The sequence below is a fragment of the Bubalus kerabau genome, chromosome 4 (assembly GCF_029407905.1).
Source record: "Bubalus kerabau isolate K-KA32 ecotype Philippines breed swamp buffalo chromosome 4, PCC_UOA_SB_1v2, whole genome shotgun sequence".
NCBI lineage: Eukaryota > Metazoa > Chordata > Mammalia > Artiodactyla > Bovidae > Bubalus > Bubalus kerabau.
In genome coordinates, this window is record NC_073627.1 from 53,809,424 (window position 1) to 53,826,667 (window position 17,244).

The 17,244-nt window shown below is 40.6% G+C and overlaps 2 protein-coding genes across 8 annotated transcripts in view; one reads left to right on the top strand and one right to left on the bottom strand.

The window, feature by feature from the left end:
* Positions 1 to 132: 132 nt before the first annotated feature.
* PTRH2 (peptidyl-tRNA hydrolase 2) lies at positions 133 to 8,828 on the top strand. 2 transcript variants are annotated; one of them, XM_055577468.1, is made up of 2 exons: positions 133 to 147; positions 8,203 to 8,828. In XM_055577468.1, exon 2 carries the CDS (start codon positions 8,203 to 8,205, stop codon positions 8,740 to 8,742), a length of 540 nt encoding a protein of 179 aa, XP_055433443.1. In that variant the 5' UTR covers positions 133 to 147; the 3' UTR covers positions 8,743 to 8,828. The 2 variants fall into 2 exon arrangements, with proteins under 2 accessions (XP_055433443.1, XP_055433442.1); XM_055577467.1 differs by lacking the exon at positions 133 to 147 and adding an exon at positions 4,323 to 4,464.
* The window catches only part of CLTC (clathrin heavy chain), a 75,266-nt gene continuing 61,772 nt past the window's right edge, over positions 3,751 to 17,244 (bottom strand). For 2 of the 6 annotated variants that reach the window (XM_055577438.1, XM_055577435.1), the window contains 2 exons: positions 16,584 to 16,659; positions 3,751 to 7,785 (listed from right to left, as the gene is read on the bottom strand). In XM_055577438.1, coding sequence (XP_055433413.1) covers positions 7,748 to 7,785; positions 16,584 to 16,659 — 114 coding nt within the window. In that variant the 3' untranslated portion in view covers positions 3,751 to 7,747. Of the gene's footprint in view, positions 7,786 to 8,612; positions 8,907 to 13,489; positions 14,529 to 16,583; positions 16,660 to 17,244 lie in introns of those variants that run through there. The other 4 variants (XM_055577439.1, XM_055577437.1, XM_055577434.1 and 1 more) reach the window with 2 other exon arrangements.

Consider the following 17,244-nt stretch of genomic DNA (forward strand, 5'->3'; position numbering starts at 1 on the left):
GAAGAATGACTGTTCTCGTCGCCGTTCTTGATCCGGAACTTGTTGTCGAGATACCCCGGAAGAGGTAACTCGCGTGAGAGCGGCGTGTTCGGTACCCAGAACTGAAGAACGCGAAGGCGCCAGTGAGGCGGAGGAGAGGTGCGCTAGGTAGGTGGGCTTCTCCCAGGGAGAGGGGTGTTTTTCTTGACTCTCCTGTTGGAATGTTTATTACTATTTCATTCTATAAAAAATCACCCGCCCACTCTCATCTCCTTTCTAAACTGTCTTCCACCCAAGTGGCCCCTGGAGCCACTCTTCCGGTTTGGCCAGTCGTCTTTTAAAAGAAAGGACCTAGCTGCTGGGGAGGGGAAGGACCCAAAATTTTAGTTCCCAGTCAAGGGCTCCGGTCGGGCAGCATCGATGCCCTCGCTCCGCGTGTGAGAAAATACCGAGCAGGCCTCACACTCTGCTGAGTATTGAACACCCACAGCGTAGCAAGTTGTCCAGTGCTACGAGGAAAGAAAAGACTTCTAAGAATATGATGGAAAAGTTGCCCCGCTGTATCACACGAACATAAAGAAGTCTATAATCCTTGAACATTTTACCCCAGGCACTGTACTAAATGTCGCGAATGTTATGTGTAATTGCTCCAGGACGTTTTTGTGTTTTAAGTGGAGAGAAGTATTTCAGGGAGATTGCTGCTTGAAAACACCTGGTAATTTGGTGTGACTGAATAGTAGACTATGTAGCAGGAGATTAGGTTAGAAGGATAAAGTAGGTTGAAACCAAATTGTGTATTCTTTGAATTTCTGCTGAGGGATTTATATTTTACTGTCACCCCACCGAACTTGAGTCCACTAACACGTAACGAAACCCAGTCTGTTGACACTGGGTTGTGGTGAAGAAAAGCACAGCGTTTATTGCAGGGCTCTAAGCAAGGGACTGGGAGACAAGCCTCAAATCCACTCCAGTTGGGTGTTTAGTTAGGGGTTTTTTTTTTGTTTGTTTTTGTTTTTAAGGGGAAGAACAAAGAGGCTGGAACTAATCATTTTATAACATTTCTGTGACTTTTTTTTAAATTGGAGGATAATTGCTTTACAATGTTTTGTTGGTTTCTATTAAACTCTGTGATTTTTTTCATAATTATAGTTTCAGGAATCAGGATGTCTCTGGTTTATCATTCTTCTCTGGCCAGGTGGTCCATGGTATGAGGGTCTGTTAACTCATCTTGCCCTGGAGAAACAACCTGAGTTGTATGTGATATCTGCAATTTTACTATATTGACAGTGTATTGACAACAGCAGTTTTAGTCGTCAGCTCTGGTTGATTAGTGTCAGTTACGCAGGATTGAGGTCACAGTGGACAAGAGAGAAAATAAAGTTTTGGATAGGGAGATTAATCATAAACTTGATAAGGGGACTCAGTTTTAGGAGGACTCGGTTTCCTTATTCCTTAGATGCTTATCCAGTGATTTTTGAGCAGAGGAATTACAGATTACAGAGAAATTACAAATCAGATTTGTGCTTTATAAGTACAATTAATTATAATGGCAGATGTACTAGGACGAAATGAAGAATATGGAAAGATTACAGGAAGTTTGAGAGGGAAGGAAAAATACTGAGTTCAATATAGGACATAGTCTAGACCACTTCATAGACATGAAGTTCATGTGTGGAGCCCAAGAGAGGCTGTAGGAATCCTCAGCATCTATTGTTTCAGGAATAAGTGAGATTGTTCATTTTACAAACTATTTATTTATTGTGTATCTCCTCCTACTAGAATGTTAGCTCTATGAAGAGCAAGATTTTGTTTCGTTCAGAGCTCTGTCTCCAGGGTCCAAAACTGTGCACAATAGGCTCTCAGAAAATATTGATTGATTGAATGGAAAGAGGATATATAAACCAGCCCTATCAAATAGAACTTTCTGCAGTCATGGAAATGTTCAGTATCTCACTAACTCAGAGTGGAACTTAGCCACTTAAAAAAATGGTTTAGCTGTATGTGGGATCTTCGTTCCCTGACCAAAGATCAAACCCGTGTCCCCTACATTGAAAGGTGGACTCTTTTTAAGTAGAAAAGAATAGCTTTATTGCTTTGCCAGGCAGAGGGGGCCACAGCAGGCCCTCAAAACCATGTGTCCCCACTTGGGGAAGATAGAGAAGTTTTATAGTAATTGTTCAAAGAGGGCATGACCAGCTCATGGACATTCTTCTGATGGGTGGGTGGTGAGGTTAAGTGGGAGTCTGCATCATCAGCCTTCAGGTCCAGCTGGTCTGGGGTCTACATGCTTGTGGTCCACTGGACCATCAGGGAAGCTCCCTCGCCACTTCTAAGTTGTTGAGCTACTGAGCATTTGAAATGTGGCCATATGTAACTTAAAAACTGAATTTTTATTTAGTTTTAATTAAGTTTAAATACCTGCATTTGGCTAATAGTTGCTAATAGTTGCTAATAGGACAACATAGGTAGAGACTGAAAAGAGGGCGAAATGTGTAAGCTTGGCTAATACATACCTCAGCGGCAAATAGAAAGAGACTATAGATAATGGGGGAAAGGTGTCAGAAAGGTAGGATGATAATAGGGTGAACATTGTGTTAAAGAATTCAAGGGAAGATGGTTTAAAGAAAAGTTACCAGTGGGTGGTGCAGAAAACTCAAGATGAGGCCTAAAAAGCGGCAGCTAGATAGTGTCTTGATTCTTTAGCAGTTTCAGTCGGATGGGAAAGGCGGGCAGGTAACTGAAGAAGTTTAAAGATGAAGGGAGAGGAAAAGTGAGGCAGTGGTTTAAGGGTCCAAGAGGATGGATTTTTAGGTTGGAAAAGGCCAAGGGGCAGTAGCCAGTGGAACAGGGTTAGCGGGTGGAGCGTGGTTCAGGAGGTAACAGAATCACAAGCACTGGTGAGAGGGTTAATCTGGCCACTGGAAGGCACCAAGAGGAGGGTCTTAGAGGAAGTGTTCCTTTTGTGATGCCATCATTGCCTGGGACAACAGAGATGAGGCTGAAAATAGTTACATTTACCTTCATTTCAAGCACTGGGTTTATTGATAAATGTTTATAATAGATATGCAGAAAGGGGGACAGCCTGAAACACCTTTTACAAGAGTTAGATGATGATCTGATCAGGCTGATAGATTAAAAGAACAGAGATGTTAGCATTAAGCTCAGCATTTTGGAATTAGGGACTTCATAAGATTAGGGACAGAAGCAATAAACAAATTGGTTCTTTCTGGAACTTTTTCTGCTATTTATGGTGACTCTTATTGGTAGATCTGTTTTTAAATAAAGGTGAGAGAATGAGAAACTTTCCATCATGACCTTTTGGATGAGTATATTTTATAGTGCTCTTACTAGTTTTGTGGCTGTGGATAAGCAACTTCTCTGATCTTTATTTTTCTCATCTTTAAAGAGAGGCTGGTATTATCATCTTATTTTCATAGCAACAATAAATGGAAGTAAAGGGTTTTTAGTTTGCTGTTCAACACACAATAGCTCCTCTGTATGTACTGCCTTTCTCCAGATAGTACCTGAGTCTGGTATGTGGAATATTTGGTTACTTTGCAACCTAGTAATTGGTGCAGAAAATCCTTCTAATTCTTTGACATAGAAGTTTGTATATATGTATTTTTATATAATTGAGTATTTGTTCTATTTGTAGTCTGGCGGTTAGATTATCATAAAGAAGTTCTGCTGATCTGTGAGCATCATATGGTAACTAAATGACAGGTGCATTATGAGATATGTGGGTTCTGATAAGGATTTTTTAATTCTTGTGTGTGTGTGTGTGTGTGTGTGTGTGCGCGCGCGCGCGCGCGTGCGCGCCAAGGCATCCAGAGCCATAAAGTGCTGTCAGTAGACCCTGGCACCATTTTGGGCACAGTCGTGAAAGAGGACTGAAACTAGGTGCTAAAGGCCTGACCACTTATGACTCTCTTTGTCACTCTCCCTTTACCCCTGAATACTTGTTTCCTCAGGGTTCCTTTCTTCCCTCTGTATACTTGACCCAGTGACCTTATCTGCTTATCAGCCTTCAGTCAATATGTTAAGTTCTTTTAAACATGCATTTCTAGCCTGCGCTTATCTTCTGATCTCTAAAATGACGTGTCTTTTTCTTTTTCCTGGACATCTCAACCAGGATGTCTTTTGGTCAAATCTGATGTAATATAGTTGAAACCTTTCAGTGTAATGTAGTTGAAACCTTTCAGTGTCTTTTACTTTCAAACCTGCTCTTTTCATCAGTAAAGAGTATACCCCCAGTCTCCATTTGTTCAAATGTAGGTGTTGTTCTAAACTTCTCCCTTTCTTTTATCACCAGACTTCCAGTGAATCAGCAATTTATACAGGTGTGCTTCAGCCGCTTTCCTTTCCCACGTCCCCACTCCTGCCCGACTGTCATCTCATCCAGACTACTGGGAAAGGCAACGTAGAGTAGTGTTAAGAACACAGGCTCTGGAGTCAGGCTACCACTTACTGGCTTTTTGAACTCGGGTGAGTGACATATTCTCCGTGAGCCAATCTTCACATCTGAAAAATGGGGATAATAATTACATATTTACTTAAAGGACTTCAGTGTTGGGAACACTCAAGGAGACAGTTCATGTAGAGTGTCAATACCTAATATATAGCAAAATATTTAGCAGTTACTGTTACTATTATTACATTATAGCAGTCTCCTAATCAATCCCCTGTATCTATTCTTGCCAGCTTCTAATTCCATCTTTATACTGACGTCCCAGGTGATCTTTTAGAAAACAAAAATCATTTCCCTGCAGCAGTGTCTCATCATCCCTAGAATTCCAAGCTGCTAAACGTGGCTTACGAGGCCTTCTGCGATCTGCAGGCCGCCCTTCTTTCTCGCGTGTTTCTCTGCCGCTCTCCCCTTCCGTCTTCGGGCTGTCTGGACCACTTTCAGGGCACTTGCACACCATATTTCTCTCCTCTGGCTTTTGTGCTTGGTGTTCATTCTGCCTGAAATGATCTTTCCTCGTTCTGTCTTCTTGTTGCTTTGTTGCATTTTAAATATTTCCTCAAGGTGGCCTTCCCTGACCTCCTAAACTGAGCTAAAGCACTTTATACACTCCCCTAACATCTTTCCATAACATTTGCCGACGTGCAGTTGTCTTCTCCTCCACTCACCTAGGCGCTGTCGGTGGCCAGTGTTGTTCATCAGTGTACTCCCAGTCAAGGCATGTGTCTGGCACAAAGGACGCCAGCAGACATTCGTGTCTTTTGTTGGTTTTTTTAAACTTCTCTTTGCCTTCATTTCCTCATTTTCAATATATAGAAGGAATGCTGACCTCTTACGGTTATGTGGATCAAATAACACAGTACCTTCAAAATACCACTGAAGCTTTGAGTTCTGACAACATGAAGTCTTACTAAAGTAAAATGTGGAGAAGGCAATGGCACCCCACTCCAGTACTCTCGCCTGGAAAATCCCATGGACGGAGGAGCCTGGTAGGCTGCAGTCCATGGGGTCACGAAGAGTCAGACACGACTGAGCGACTTCACTTTCACTTTTCACTTTCATGCATTGGGGAAGGAAATGGCAACCCGCTCTAGTGTTCTTGCCTGGAGAATCCCAGGGACGGGGGAGCCTGGTGGGCTGCCGTCTGTGGGGTTGCACAGAGTCGGACACGACCAACGCGACTTGGCAGCAGCAGCAGCAGCAGAGTAAAATGAAAGAGGGACTCCCCTGGCGGTCAGTGGATAGGGCGTCACGCTTCAGCTGCAGGGGCACAGCTTCGATCCTTGATTGGGTAACTAAGGCTCCTGCATGCCACATGGCGTGGCCAAAATGTTTTTTAAAACGTAAGAAATTCAAAATTAGGATTGGGTCATCTCTAAACCACTACCAGAATGTAAGCTCTGTGCATGAAGGGACTGTTTCTCCTTTATTCCCCTAGATTCTAGAGCAAGACCAGTTAGTATCTGTGGGATGAAGGAGGCATAAAAATAGAAGAATTAAGAAAGCAGATGTGCTTAATGACACCCTTTTGACTGTACTGTACATACCTGTTCCTGTAGCTACACTCTGGACTTTGTATCACCTTAATGTTCTATTTCCAAACTCGAAACCCCAGACATCTCTCTCTAGCCTCAGCCAACTGCCTTTCCAGCTCACTTCTATCATACCTGTTCTTAATAGCATGTGGATATCCTCTGTCCCCTTCCTGTCCTTACCTTTCTCATGACCTGTCATTTCATTCTTACTCTCACCCCAACTTCCCTTATGCCCTGTGTCTCAGTGCTTACTTAGTAGAATTCAAACTTGGATAAATCCAGCCATCTGTTATAGAAGGGGAAGATGAAGGAAGAATATGGGTGCAGCAGATTTAGTTATATGTTTGGAGGCAGTGATTAGGTGGTTCTAGTCTTTCGGCTTCTACTTTCTCTGTGAAGTATGAAGTTATCCCTTCTGTGTTTTTACCTAAACTCAGGCTGCTAAGTACTGCTGGAGAAAATCAGCTGGTAGGTACGGTACATTATTCATCATCAGTGAATACACCAATGCTTTATTGATGACTCAGACACTATGAACAGCTTTGCTGGGGTAATAGGAATTTCTTAAGTAATGAAGGATGAAGGATCATTGTTTTTTATGGTGGTTGTACTACTGGTAAATTCAGTGTGTATCAAAACTATGTGAAAAAGGAATGAAGTGTTGATACATGGTACAACATGGATGAACCCTGAAAATATTATGCTGGATGGTAGAACCCTGAAACAAAGGCCACCTTTTGTATGGTTTGACTTATACGAGTGTCCAGAATAAGTAAATCCATAAAGACAAAGAAGATTAGTGGTTACCAGAGACTAGGGGAAGGAGAAATGGGAAGTGACTGCTCGCGGTTACAGGGGTCTCTTTGGGGGGCCGTGAAAGGGTTCCGAAATTAGATAGTGGCAGTGGTTGCACAATACTGCAGATACGTTAAAGCGCTGAATGGTACACTTTAAAAGGTGAATTTTATAGCGTGTGAATTGCATCTCAAAAATGAGGATTTCCCTGGTGGTCCAGTGGCTAAGAATCGACCTTGCAGTGCAGGGGACGTGGGTTTGATCCCTGGTCAAGGAACTAAGACCCCACATGCTGTGGGGCAACTAAGCCCATGTTGTAGCAACCCAAGATCCCACATGATGCAACTAAAACCCAAAGCAGCCAAATAAATAAAGTTTAACATCCTTGTACAATCGTCACTTTAAAATATTTGATAACATTGCACACTTTGCCTATAGTATAATTTCAACATCCTAATTTTAACTTAAATGACGATTTTTTAAAAAATTTATGATAAAGTATGAATTTTCAGGACTGCTATCTGTGCCACGCAGATTACACACTGTAGAATTCCAAGGCCACCACTTGTAAGTTCTACAAACATGATATACTTCATAAATGCTTAGATACCATGTATTCCACTGGAAGAAACTGATGACTGTTTATACCTGTACATTGAAGTGTATTGAATCCAACAGCCTCAAATGTAGACTCATGTAAATGCTTTATTGACGATTCAGACACCATGAACAGCTTTGCTGGGGAAATAGGAATTTCTAAAGTAGTAAAGGATGAAGGATCATCTTCCTTTGTTTTTATGATGGTTGTCTACTGGCAAATTCAGTGTGTATTAAAACTATGGAAAAAGTACTTTGCATTCATATGCAAGCTGACACTGGGGTTTTCACCTACAGTAATGTCCAGGGGCACCAGTATTCACGTGTGAGGCTTTCAGCTTTCCGTGCCAGGGTCAGTAGACGTCAGCAGCCCACCTCAGTCCAGGCCCGTTGCTATGACAACCGGGAACTTCCCTGAGGGGTTGGTACATGGAGAACTACTGCATTATTGAAGACACAAGTGAATAAGCACTATATTTCAGAAAAGAGTGAGCTACTCTTGGTTCTTTTAGATACTTCAGGCATTTTGGTAAAACAGAACATTTCCTTTCTCTACAAGACTTAGCAAAGACTGACGAGCAGAGCTGTTATATCTGAGAGAGATGTACTCCTCACATTGAGATTCAAAATGACCTAAACTGCTTTGCCTGTATTCTTGAGTTTTTTCTAGTACTCAGGGGAGAAGAAACAGTACCTGCCCAAGATCCAAAACATATTTTGCCTTTTTTCTGGATGAATTAAAGTACTGCTGCTTATATACTGTCAGGGTGTTGTATCTGATAAACTATAACTTTCCCTCCCTTGATAATGACCACTTTCTTTTCCTTTCAGATGATCTCCAGATCCCTGGTTATGGAATATTTGACTAATCCTGGTGCACTTAGCTTGGCTGCTGGAGTTGCCTGTGGCGTGTGCCTGGGCTGGGGCCTCCGAATGCGCTTTGGGATGCTCCCCAAGAGCTCAGTGAGGGAGACAAATCCTGACACTGAAACAGAAGCAAGTATCCTCGGAGAGAGTGGGGAGTACAAAATGATTCTTGTGGTTCGAAATGACTTAAAGATGGGGAAGGGGAAGGTGGCTGCCCAGTGCTCTCATGCTGCTGTTTCTGCCTACAAGCAAATTCAAAGGAGAAACCCTGAGTTACTCAAAGAGTGGGAATACTGTGGCCAGCCCAAAGTGGTGGTCAAAGCTCCTGATGAAGAAACTCTGGTTGAATTATTGACCCATGCAAAAGTGCTGGGACTGACTGTAAGTTTAATCCAAGATGCAGGACGTACTCAGATTGCACCAGGCTCTCGAACTGTTTTAGGAATTGGACCGGGACCAGCAGACCTAATTGACAAGGTCACCGGTCACCTAAAACTTTACTAGGTGGAATTTTGTATGATGATGGTGGTCCCACCACAAGTGTTTGAAACTGTCAAATTCTAACAATAAAAGCTGAATTTCTTCCCCCAGCTAAGTATTCTTGAGATGAAATTCCATTCACATGTTCTTCTGTCATATACTTGGCCTGGTTAGAGAGTTATCTTGGGCTAAAAAAAAAAAAAGTTTGGTTAATAAGTCCTGGTGATTCAAGTGATGAGTGCTGAAACAAGAAATGTTTAAGATGAGAGGCACAGATCATAATAAAATTGGACTAGAGGTGGGAAACAGCATTTCCTATGAGTGATTAGGCCCCGTTGTTTGTTACTAGCTCTTCTTCCGGCGAAGGCGATGGCACCCCACTCCAGTACTCTTGCCTGGAAAATCCCATGGACAGAGGAGCCTGGTGGGCTGCAGTCCATGGGGTCGCTAAGAGTCGGACACGACTGAGTGACTTCACTTTCACCTTCATGCAGTGGAGAAGCAAATGGCAACCCACTCCAGTGTTCTTGCCTGGAGAGTCCCACAGACGGGAGCCTGGTGGGCTGCCGTCAGCGGGGTCGCACAGAGTCGGACACGACTGAGCAACTTAGCAACAGCAGCAGCTCTTCTTCCAAGACTATGTTGCTGTCCTCCTTGGAGGATCAGGGGTTCTAGGGTATTCCCAATTTAGATGTAAACTGCAGTTTGTTTTTCCTTACCTCAGTTTTTGAATATTTTATCGATAGATAATGGTATAGCCACCCACAATGAGTTTAAAATCTAACCTTGTGGATTTTTCTCCAAGTTGAGGTTTTGACAGCACTGACCTAAGCCACCTGTGCCGTGTTTCATGTCTTCGCTCACCCACGCTGGCTAAAATTTCTCAGCAGTGGTTCTACATCTCTTCAGTTCACTCCTGTCCCGCAGGTACTGAAACTTGTGAAGTGACTTGCATGGACCGTGAAGGTGGTTATGGGCCCACACAGAAATTTATGGTAATTGTGAAGTGACTATTACTTATCATCGTAACATCCCAGTATTTTCTTTACCTAGAACTTAAGGAACTGGACAATTCAGCTATTTAAGGGTACCTTATCTCCCTTTTGATCTTGATACATTCAGCATGACATAATCCAAATAATTACCAGCTGCCCAGAATATGATGGTTCCCAGCTCCCAAGAGCCACATAGCTTCCTGATCTCCTTTTTTGCAAAAAGCTGTTTGTCTTGAAAGCTCTCTTTGGGGGGATTCTGCCAGTATTTCTAAATTAAGTATATTCCTAAGAACTTCGATGTCAGGGAGAATTTTGGTAACAGGCGCATAGATTGCAACTCACCATGGTTAACTTCAACGATTAGCATTAGTTAGTTGTTAACTTCAACATAAGCAGCAATGTAGCACAACTGCAAGGTCTAGGTCAGTGGCGTCTGGGCAGAACACTCAAGACGACCGCAGCCAGGCTTAGAGGTCAGTCTCCTTTTACACTGCTCTCTGACAGCACAGAAGAAACTGCAGCTGTGAGTGATGCCGCAGTAGCAACTGGTTCTAAACAGAATGTTTATACTGGTTTCCAAAGTGATGCAACAGCATGTAACTGAGTTGGAGAGAACTCAGTCCTAAATGTATGTATGATTCCACTTCAGATAATCTCTGAGCTTTGCCTCAGAGATTGACGATTCCAGGTTCAAAGACAGCACATCCCCAACAGGACCATCTGCCCTTGCTGACAACGTAACTGAGGTAAATCGTGGCATATCTACTAGGATACAAACGCTGGTAGTTATGGAAACATATGTTTTCTAGCTCGCCTGTACTTTGCTATTTATTTTGTAAGGTTCATAATTTTATTTCATTCACAAAGCAGAGAACCCTGGGTTCTCTAAAGACACCTGCAAAGGGTCAAAACAATTTCCCTGGTACTCATTCTTTTCCATTGTTTTGACATTTGCAGTGATGATAAAAAAGCAACGGTGAGTAATACTGCTGGCACCTATCTGTATAAGGAGTCAGTATAGTTTTCACTGCCCTACATTTAATTTGAAAAGTTTAATGTCCTTGATGAAGCAGTAAAAAAATTATTAAATTTGACTCTTGACTGTTTGTCTTACTATTCTATGTAACATCAAACACTTCTGGTGCACACTGAAGTAAAACTGTCATCTTAAAAAAAAAACAACTTGTGTAGCTGAGTACTGAGCAGAACTAGCTGCTATTGTCATCAAACATTTTTACTTGCAAGAACTGACAGAATCTAGTTATCCAGATCTTGATTTTCAGCAGATATAAACTACAAAAGATTCATTTCATGGTTTCAGAGTCCACATTTCAACTAATCACAAGTGTTTGGAAAGGTTATTAAATCTGCCTTCCAGTGCAGGAGACACAGGTTCAATCCCTGGTCAAGGCACTAAGATCCCACATGCTACATGGCCAAAAAAATACTCTTTTCCTTTCCTAACTAAATAGCTGTATGAAGCCAAGTTTTTGAATACGGAAGAGTCTTTGTTCAGACAAACTTTACAGACTTGTAAAAAATAGTACAATGCCATTCATTCTTGCTTTCGTTTGGGGAAATATGCTCATGTTGTTATTGCTTACATTAACATGCAATGCTTATTACTGTCATTTAAATGGGTTAACAGTTTTTAAAAAGTTGTTTTAACTATCAATAATAAGTAAGTAGGCATAGATACAATCCCACATAAACTCTTTGGGATCGTCAATAATTTGAATATGGTTCCTTTATAGTAAACTTTTAAATCAGGGAGTTTAAAATCTTTTATTCTTTTTCAAAATCGAGCTGGTTATTCTAGGTTTTTTCACTTTCATATTTATGTGAATTTATGGCGGGGGAGCCTTCCATGATACTGACAGAAATTACATCAACTTTGTAGGTATTTTTGGTGAAAACTGGCATCTTCCAAGTTCTAAATCATGAATGTATTTTCTCTCTCCATTTGTTTTAATTTTCAGTTTCTTTCAGCATGATTTTATAGTTACCTTTTGTTAAATTTATCACTAGTTAATTTTCTTCAGTTCTTGTTTTGCAAAATTTCATATTGCTTTTATTGCTCTTTTAATTTTGAGACCTTGCTAAACAAGCTTTTTAAAGAGTTATTTTTATAAAAACATTACTTAGGATTTTCTTCATACAAGATTAGGTCATCTATGAATTAAAATAGCTTTACATCTTCAAAAAAATACATGCATGATTTTAAGTATAGACAGATCCTAAGTTTGAGAACCACTACAGTGAGATATCTGCATGACTAAATCAACTTACATTAATTTAAAGCAGCTTTACGTGGAGACCAACCTCTTGCTATCGTACCAATGTCTGTTGAAATGATTGCCAACAATTAGCACTTTTTTTGGGGGGGGGTATAACGTCTACATTTGGATATTAAGGAGGAGGATCACTGAAAACATGTTTACCTTGAAAGTTTCCTATTAACCTCTTTCCCATTCTTCCCTTCTGTTCTAATTACTTTTAGAGTGGCAACAACTCTTACTTTTAGTTCCTTCTGTCAGACCATCGACCATCATCCTATTCAGAGGAAAGTTACTGAAACCCCTTATACTTTATTACTAATTCATTCTGTCTCTCCTTGTACAGCACTCAATACTACTGCCCAGTATTGAGCTACCTGTTTTGTTATTTAAACATGTCTCCAAATAATCCTGAAAAGTACTCATGGTGTTAACATACACATGAGGGACAAGCTCAGAAGTTCAGCTTGCTCTCAATTTAAGCCTAAGTAATACACTGCTGCAGTTTCTCTTTCTACTATAGCCCATTATTATGGATGGTTTAAGTGGCAACTCGGTATCACAGACATAGCACCAGATTAAAATTAAGTTAAAAAAAAAAATTCTTAACTATGCTGTAAGAAAAGCTTTACTGAAAAATTTTAACTTGTTTCTATTAGGGCAGGGAAAAGAGAAAAATCATTCTGTTGATAAAAACCAGTTGATTCAAAGTATGTCTAGGAAAACAAATCTTGCTTCTGAGAAGGAGCTCCTAGGGACCATTACTATTCTCCCTCTTGATGTTGATAAACATGAAGAAAGAGGGCAGAGACCCAGGAGAAACACCAGTATTCCCAGGACCTGAGCAGCAAGATGGTCCCTAAGACAAACCAAAAAACAAAAAGGGATTTTTCCAACTAATACTGTAATTTCCTATAGGAATATAGGTGGTGGGGGGAGGAAGACAGGAGTTCTAAGTTTTAAAAAAGCACTTCTGTGGAGTTTATGGTCAATGACTCAACTTTAGAGCAATACAAAGCTAGGTGGCGGCTCTCTAGCTCTACTGAGAATTAACTGTGAAATGAACTTAGAGTAACATTCTCAGTCATATGCAAAAAAAACTTGAATTCAAACACTGATTTTAAAAAATCAACTTAAAATATTCATAATTTGAAGGCCTTTATATTTCATGGTGAAGAACAGCATGTTGACTATGTGCTTATACATTCTTATTTCAAGTTAATATAACATCCATGATCTCTTCATCTGAATGAAATGCTCAGATAAACAGCTGAAGTGCTGCCTGAAATGATGGAGGTAGCCCACGTCAGCACTGATGGGTTGTTCTGGCCTCTGCATGGACCTCTCGAACGACTGGAGCGCACACAGTGTGATGCAGTGCTTCCACGTGTCCCAGCCCTTACCCCCCTTCTCCCTATACTACCTTAGTATCCAGTACGAAATGGTTCTTGTGGTTTAAGAGAGATTTAAGTAAAACTGCCATTCTCCATGTTATTTCCACAGTCCAGTAATTTATTTTAAATTTGAGTAATTTCAAATTCCACAAACAAAACTGAAGAACAGCAATATTTTGTTTGAATTCTTTCTTCTGTACACTCAGTGATCTAAAACACCACAATATCCAACATACACAAACCTCAGGGAAGGGTTAGTAAATACACACAGATTGGAATCATGGTGCTCTTTGTTCCTGAATGGAATGGTCCCACAGAAAAAGCACAGGATACAGCACAACGTAAGGGCACCTGTTACATATGAAGTGAGCAAAAACACACTAGCATTTTCTATATGCGTAATGAGGAAACCTGCATAGGTTAGAGGGCCTTTTATGCTCATTTAAAAGTCAGGCAAGTTGTCTGTAATGCATTTTTTAAACAATTTGGAGAGCACTGCAATCCCACGGAGGATATGCTCATTAGTGTTGTCTTTGTTGGCATTGACAGTCTTGCATGGTCATATACCAGTATTTTTGCTTTAGCTTTTCTTTGAATAAAAGAGATTTAAATGCATTTAGACAATACATACTGTAAGCTGTTTACATACACTAAATTTAAGAGATTCAATATTAGAGTTTTTGTTTTTTTTTTCCTTTAAACGCTACAGAGTGCAAATCAGGTTCTTCACAATAGATTGAATATTAAGCAGTTCTTGAAAGAATGAGGGGGGGAAGAAGAAAAGCCCAAGTGAATAAAACATTGAAACTATTCCCCTTTGAAAATAAATTCTAAAATGATGCGGAATGTGAAATAAGCTTTAAACATAGGTGATCCGAGTTTATAGTTAGAAACGAAAAGTAGTCCTTCATGAAATAAAGGTTACAAGAACATGTGCCTGTTTTCCCGTTATAAACTGAGAAGCGGGTAGAGACGATGTTTCGGTACGAAAATAGGCGACTACAGGATCAGCCTTCCGTCTCACATGCTGTACCCAAAGCCAGGCTGCGGCTGCCCGTAGGCTGGCGCAGTGTAACCATAGCCAAACGGCGCCTGGGGAGGGACTGCGACGCTGGGTCCTGCTGTCAGCATCAGCTGGGGCTGACCTACAGAAGAGAGCAGAAAGGGGCAGGGCAGGGCGAGGAGGCGGGAGACACTGTTAGCACCGCAGGATGACCGCACCCCCGACCCGACTGCAGCAGCGTAACCACAGCTTGGAATGAATTTCGGGGGGCGGGAGGGAACACTTCTGACTGACTGTCTCAATTTCAGCATGGCAGTCACCCTGGGAAGGGTTCTGCCTAAAAAGCCAACAAAAACCATGCAGGGCCAAGGGCCAGAACTGTAAAAGTAATGATGTTACTTCATATGTCATTTAAAGCAATATGCACATGCATGCTTGACATGCTTAGGCAAGACGTTCAGCAATAAGCCTATTACCACCACATAGTGTTTGCACATTTTATCTGATGACGATATAATTAGCACAGGAAAACAATTTTTTAAGATACATTTTTAACACAACTGAACTTTTAAAGTTAAGATTTAAATTCTTGATTTAGATGTCTCTAAATGGTAACAAAACCAAGTATCCAGTACCAAAATGAAAAAGTTAAGACATATTCAAATATGCATTAGGTGTGAAATACATTAGAGGATACAACCTCTTTCAAATACTAAGCTAACACTCTCATGAAGTTTAAATAGTTACTGTACAGAGGAACCAACCTGTGGAGAAACTGGCTAAATAGAAGAACATACCTAACACCTCTCCCTACCTCCTGCAAAAGAAGTACTCTTAATCTCTGTCTCTAATGTAAATCCAGAGTAGTATTTCTCCCACAAGTGACCTAATGTCTCTCCTTTGGTGAATAAAAATCCAAACTGTCTTCAGTGAATGAACTCTAGGAACCAGCAGTTTGTTAAAAATCCACTTCTAGCTTTGATATTGACATCTACCTTGAAATTTCAACCCCACTTTTTTTTTCTAAACAACATAAGCATGTTGTTTTTTCATTAAGCTTCTCAGTTTCTTTGTATCACAATGGAATCATGAGAAAACAAGAACAATAAAGAAAAACCCCATGAGTGTGCAAATCTCTAATAAAGAGCAGAGAACTTCAAGGCAATGGGGGCAGGAGGAGGTTGCCTGACAAAGTACCAGAGTAGTTCTTTCTAACATCATGCTTCTCCATAGCCAGCTGGCCAGGACTGAGTGTGTGCGGGTATGTGGGTGTGTGGTACGGGGGGTGGAATGGTGAGAAGGTGGCACTGTCAACAGCTGTCTTTGGTTCAACCCCACTGTCAACTGCTTACAAGGACTATCCATCTAAACACCCTGAAGAGAAGCCATTCAGTAGCTTCCCCCAATTATTACACCCACCCTGTTTCTACCTTGTTTCTTGTCACAAATATGTCAAGCATCTTGTTCCCATCTCTGAGAATCTACTTTATGTTTTCCAACTTTATCAAAACTACCCTGTCATCTAAATTCCCAAAGTCCTTTTCATGTAAAGTAAAAAATGGAGATAATGCCACAATAGATTTGTTTACTATCATTTCCTTTAACAGGTTAGTTGTAACTGTATACCTTCCTCCCAACACCACCTGGTTAAAGTGCTATAACCTACACACTTCAAATTCACTACTCAAATCACTGTTCTCTCAGAGAGAGAAACAGAAAGGGGAAGGATTTCAGAAAGGCACCAAGTAAGAAAACATTAAATTGCCTTAAATATTCAGAGTCTGAAGATCCTCTCTGGAAAATCTTCAAATGGAAACTATTTATTCAGTTATCTGTCTCAGTCAGAATTTAAAGAGATGTACTACTGTAAAGCATACTTAAGATGACTATGGCATGATCTCTCACCTTCTCCACTTTTGAAAACTGAGTTCACCAATAATTTTTGTCAGTAACTCATGAATAGGCAATAACTCATGATCAGGCCATAGATCCATCAGGTTCTGATCTCAAGAAACTGTTTTCTGAGATTATCTTTGCGTTTAAAATTATCTTAGTGAATAAGGTCAATGCCTGCTCTAAGGCTGTTTTCAGAAAAAAATGACAGTAGAGACTTATTCCTTAACTTACTGAGCTTTTGCACTTTAGAATGAACTGTTTGTCTACTATATTTCTGAGGTTACACAGAGAAAGAGATTACCATAAACAATAGGTTGTGTCTCCGTAGCTTGTTCTTCCTCTTTTCTCAGTGATTCTGAAGCATCTAATTTATCCACCTAGAGAAAAACAGGTAATGGTAATTAGAACCTCAAAACTATTATAAACCTAGATTTATGGCAGAAAGTGGAAAAGCCTTAGTATGTTAAATTTTGTCAAAATAAAACAGACTAGAGTAGAAAGAACATTCTCAGGCCCCTTCAAATTCAATGGCAATGTTCATACTTCAGTCAAGGTGATTTTTAGCACTGTCATTATAAACCCTCAGGAAGGAGGGATTTATAAATGCCATAAAAGCTCACGCCAGGCTAAAACTGGGCATGCTAGGATGCAGCCAGCCTGAGGGAGGGAGATAACCAGAGGAACCACTTTCTCTGATGAAGTTTTAGCCCTACTAAAGATAACAATGATGAACTCATGACTGGACAAGACTTCCTTCCCCAAAGGAAATGGTATTCAAAAAAGTGAAGTAAGTCTTGTGACTAGGTAAGTATGTCTGCAGAACCAACAATCTTTTTTGCCCACTGTGCACAACTTCTGTCAATATTGATTATGTGCCGGCTGAAGTTTAAGATTCAAGTGGCTCCATATTTAATCTTTTTTATATAAAGACAGGCTGCATGTGTTAATGCTCTGTTTTCTAA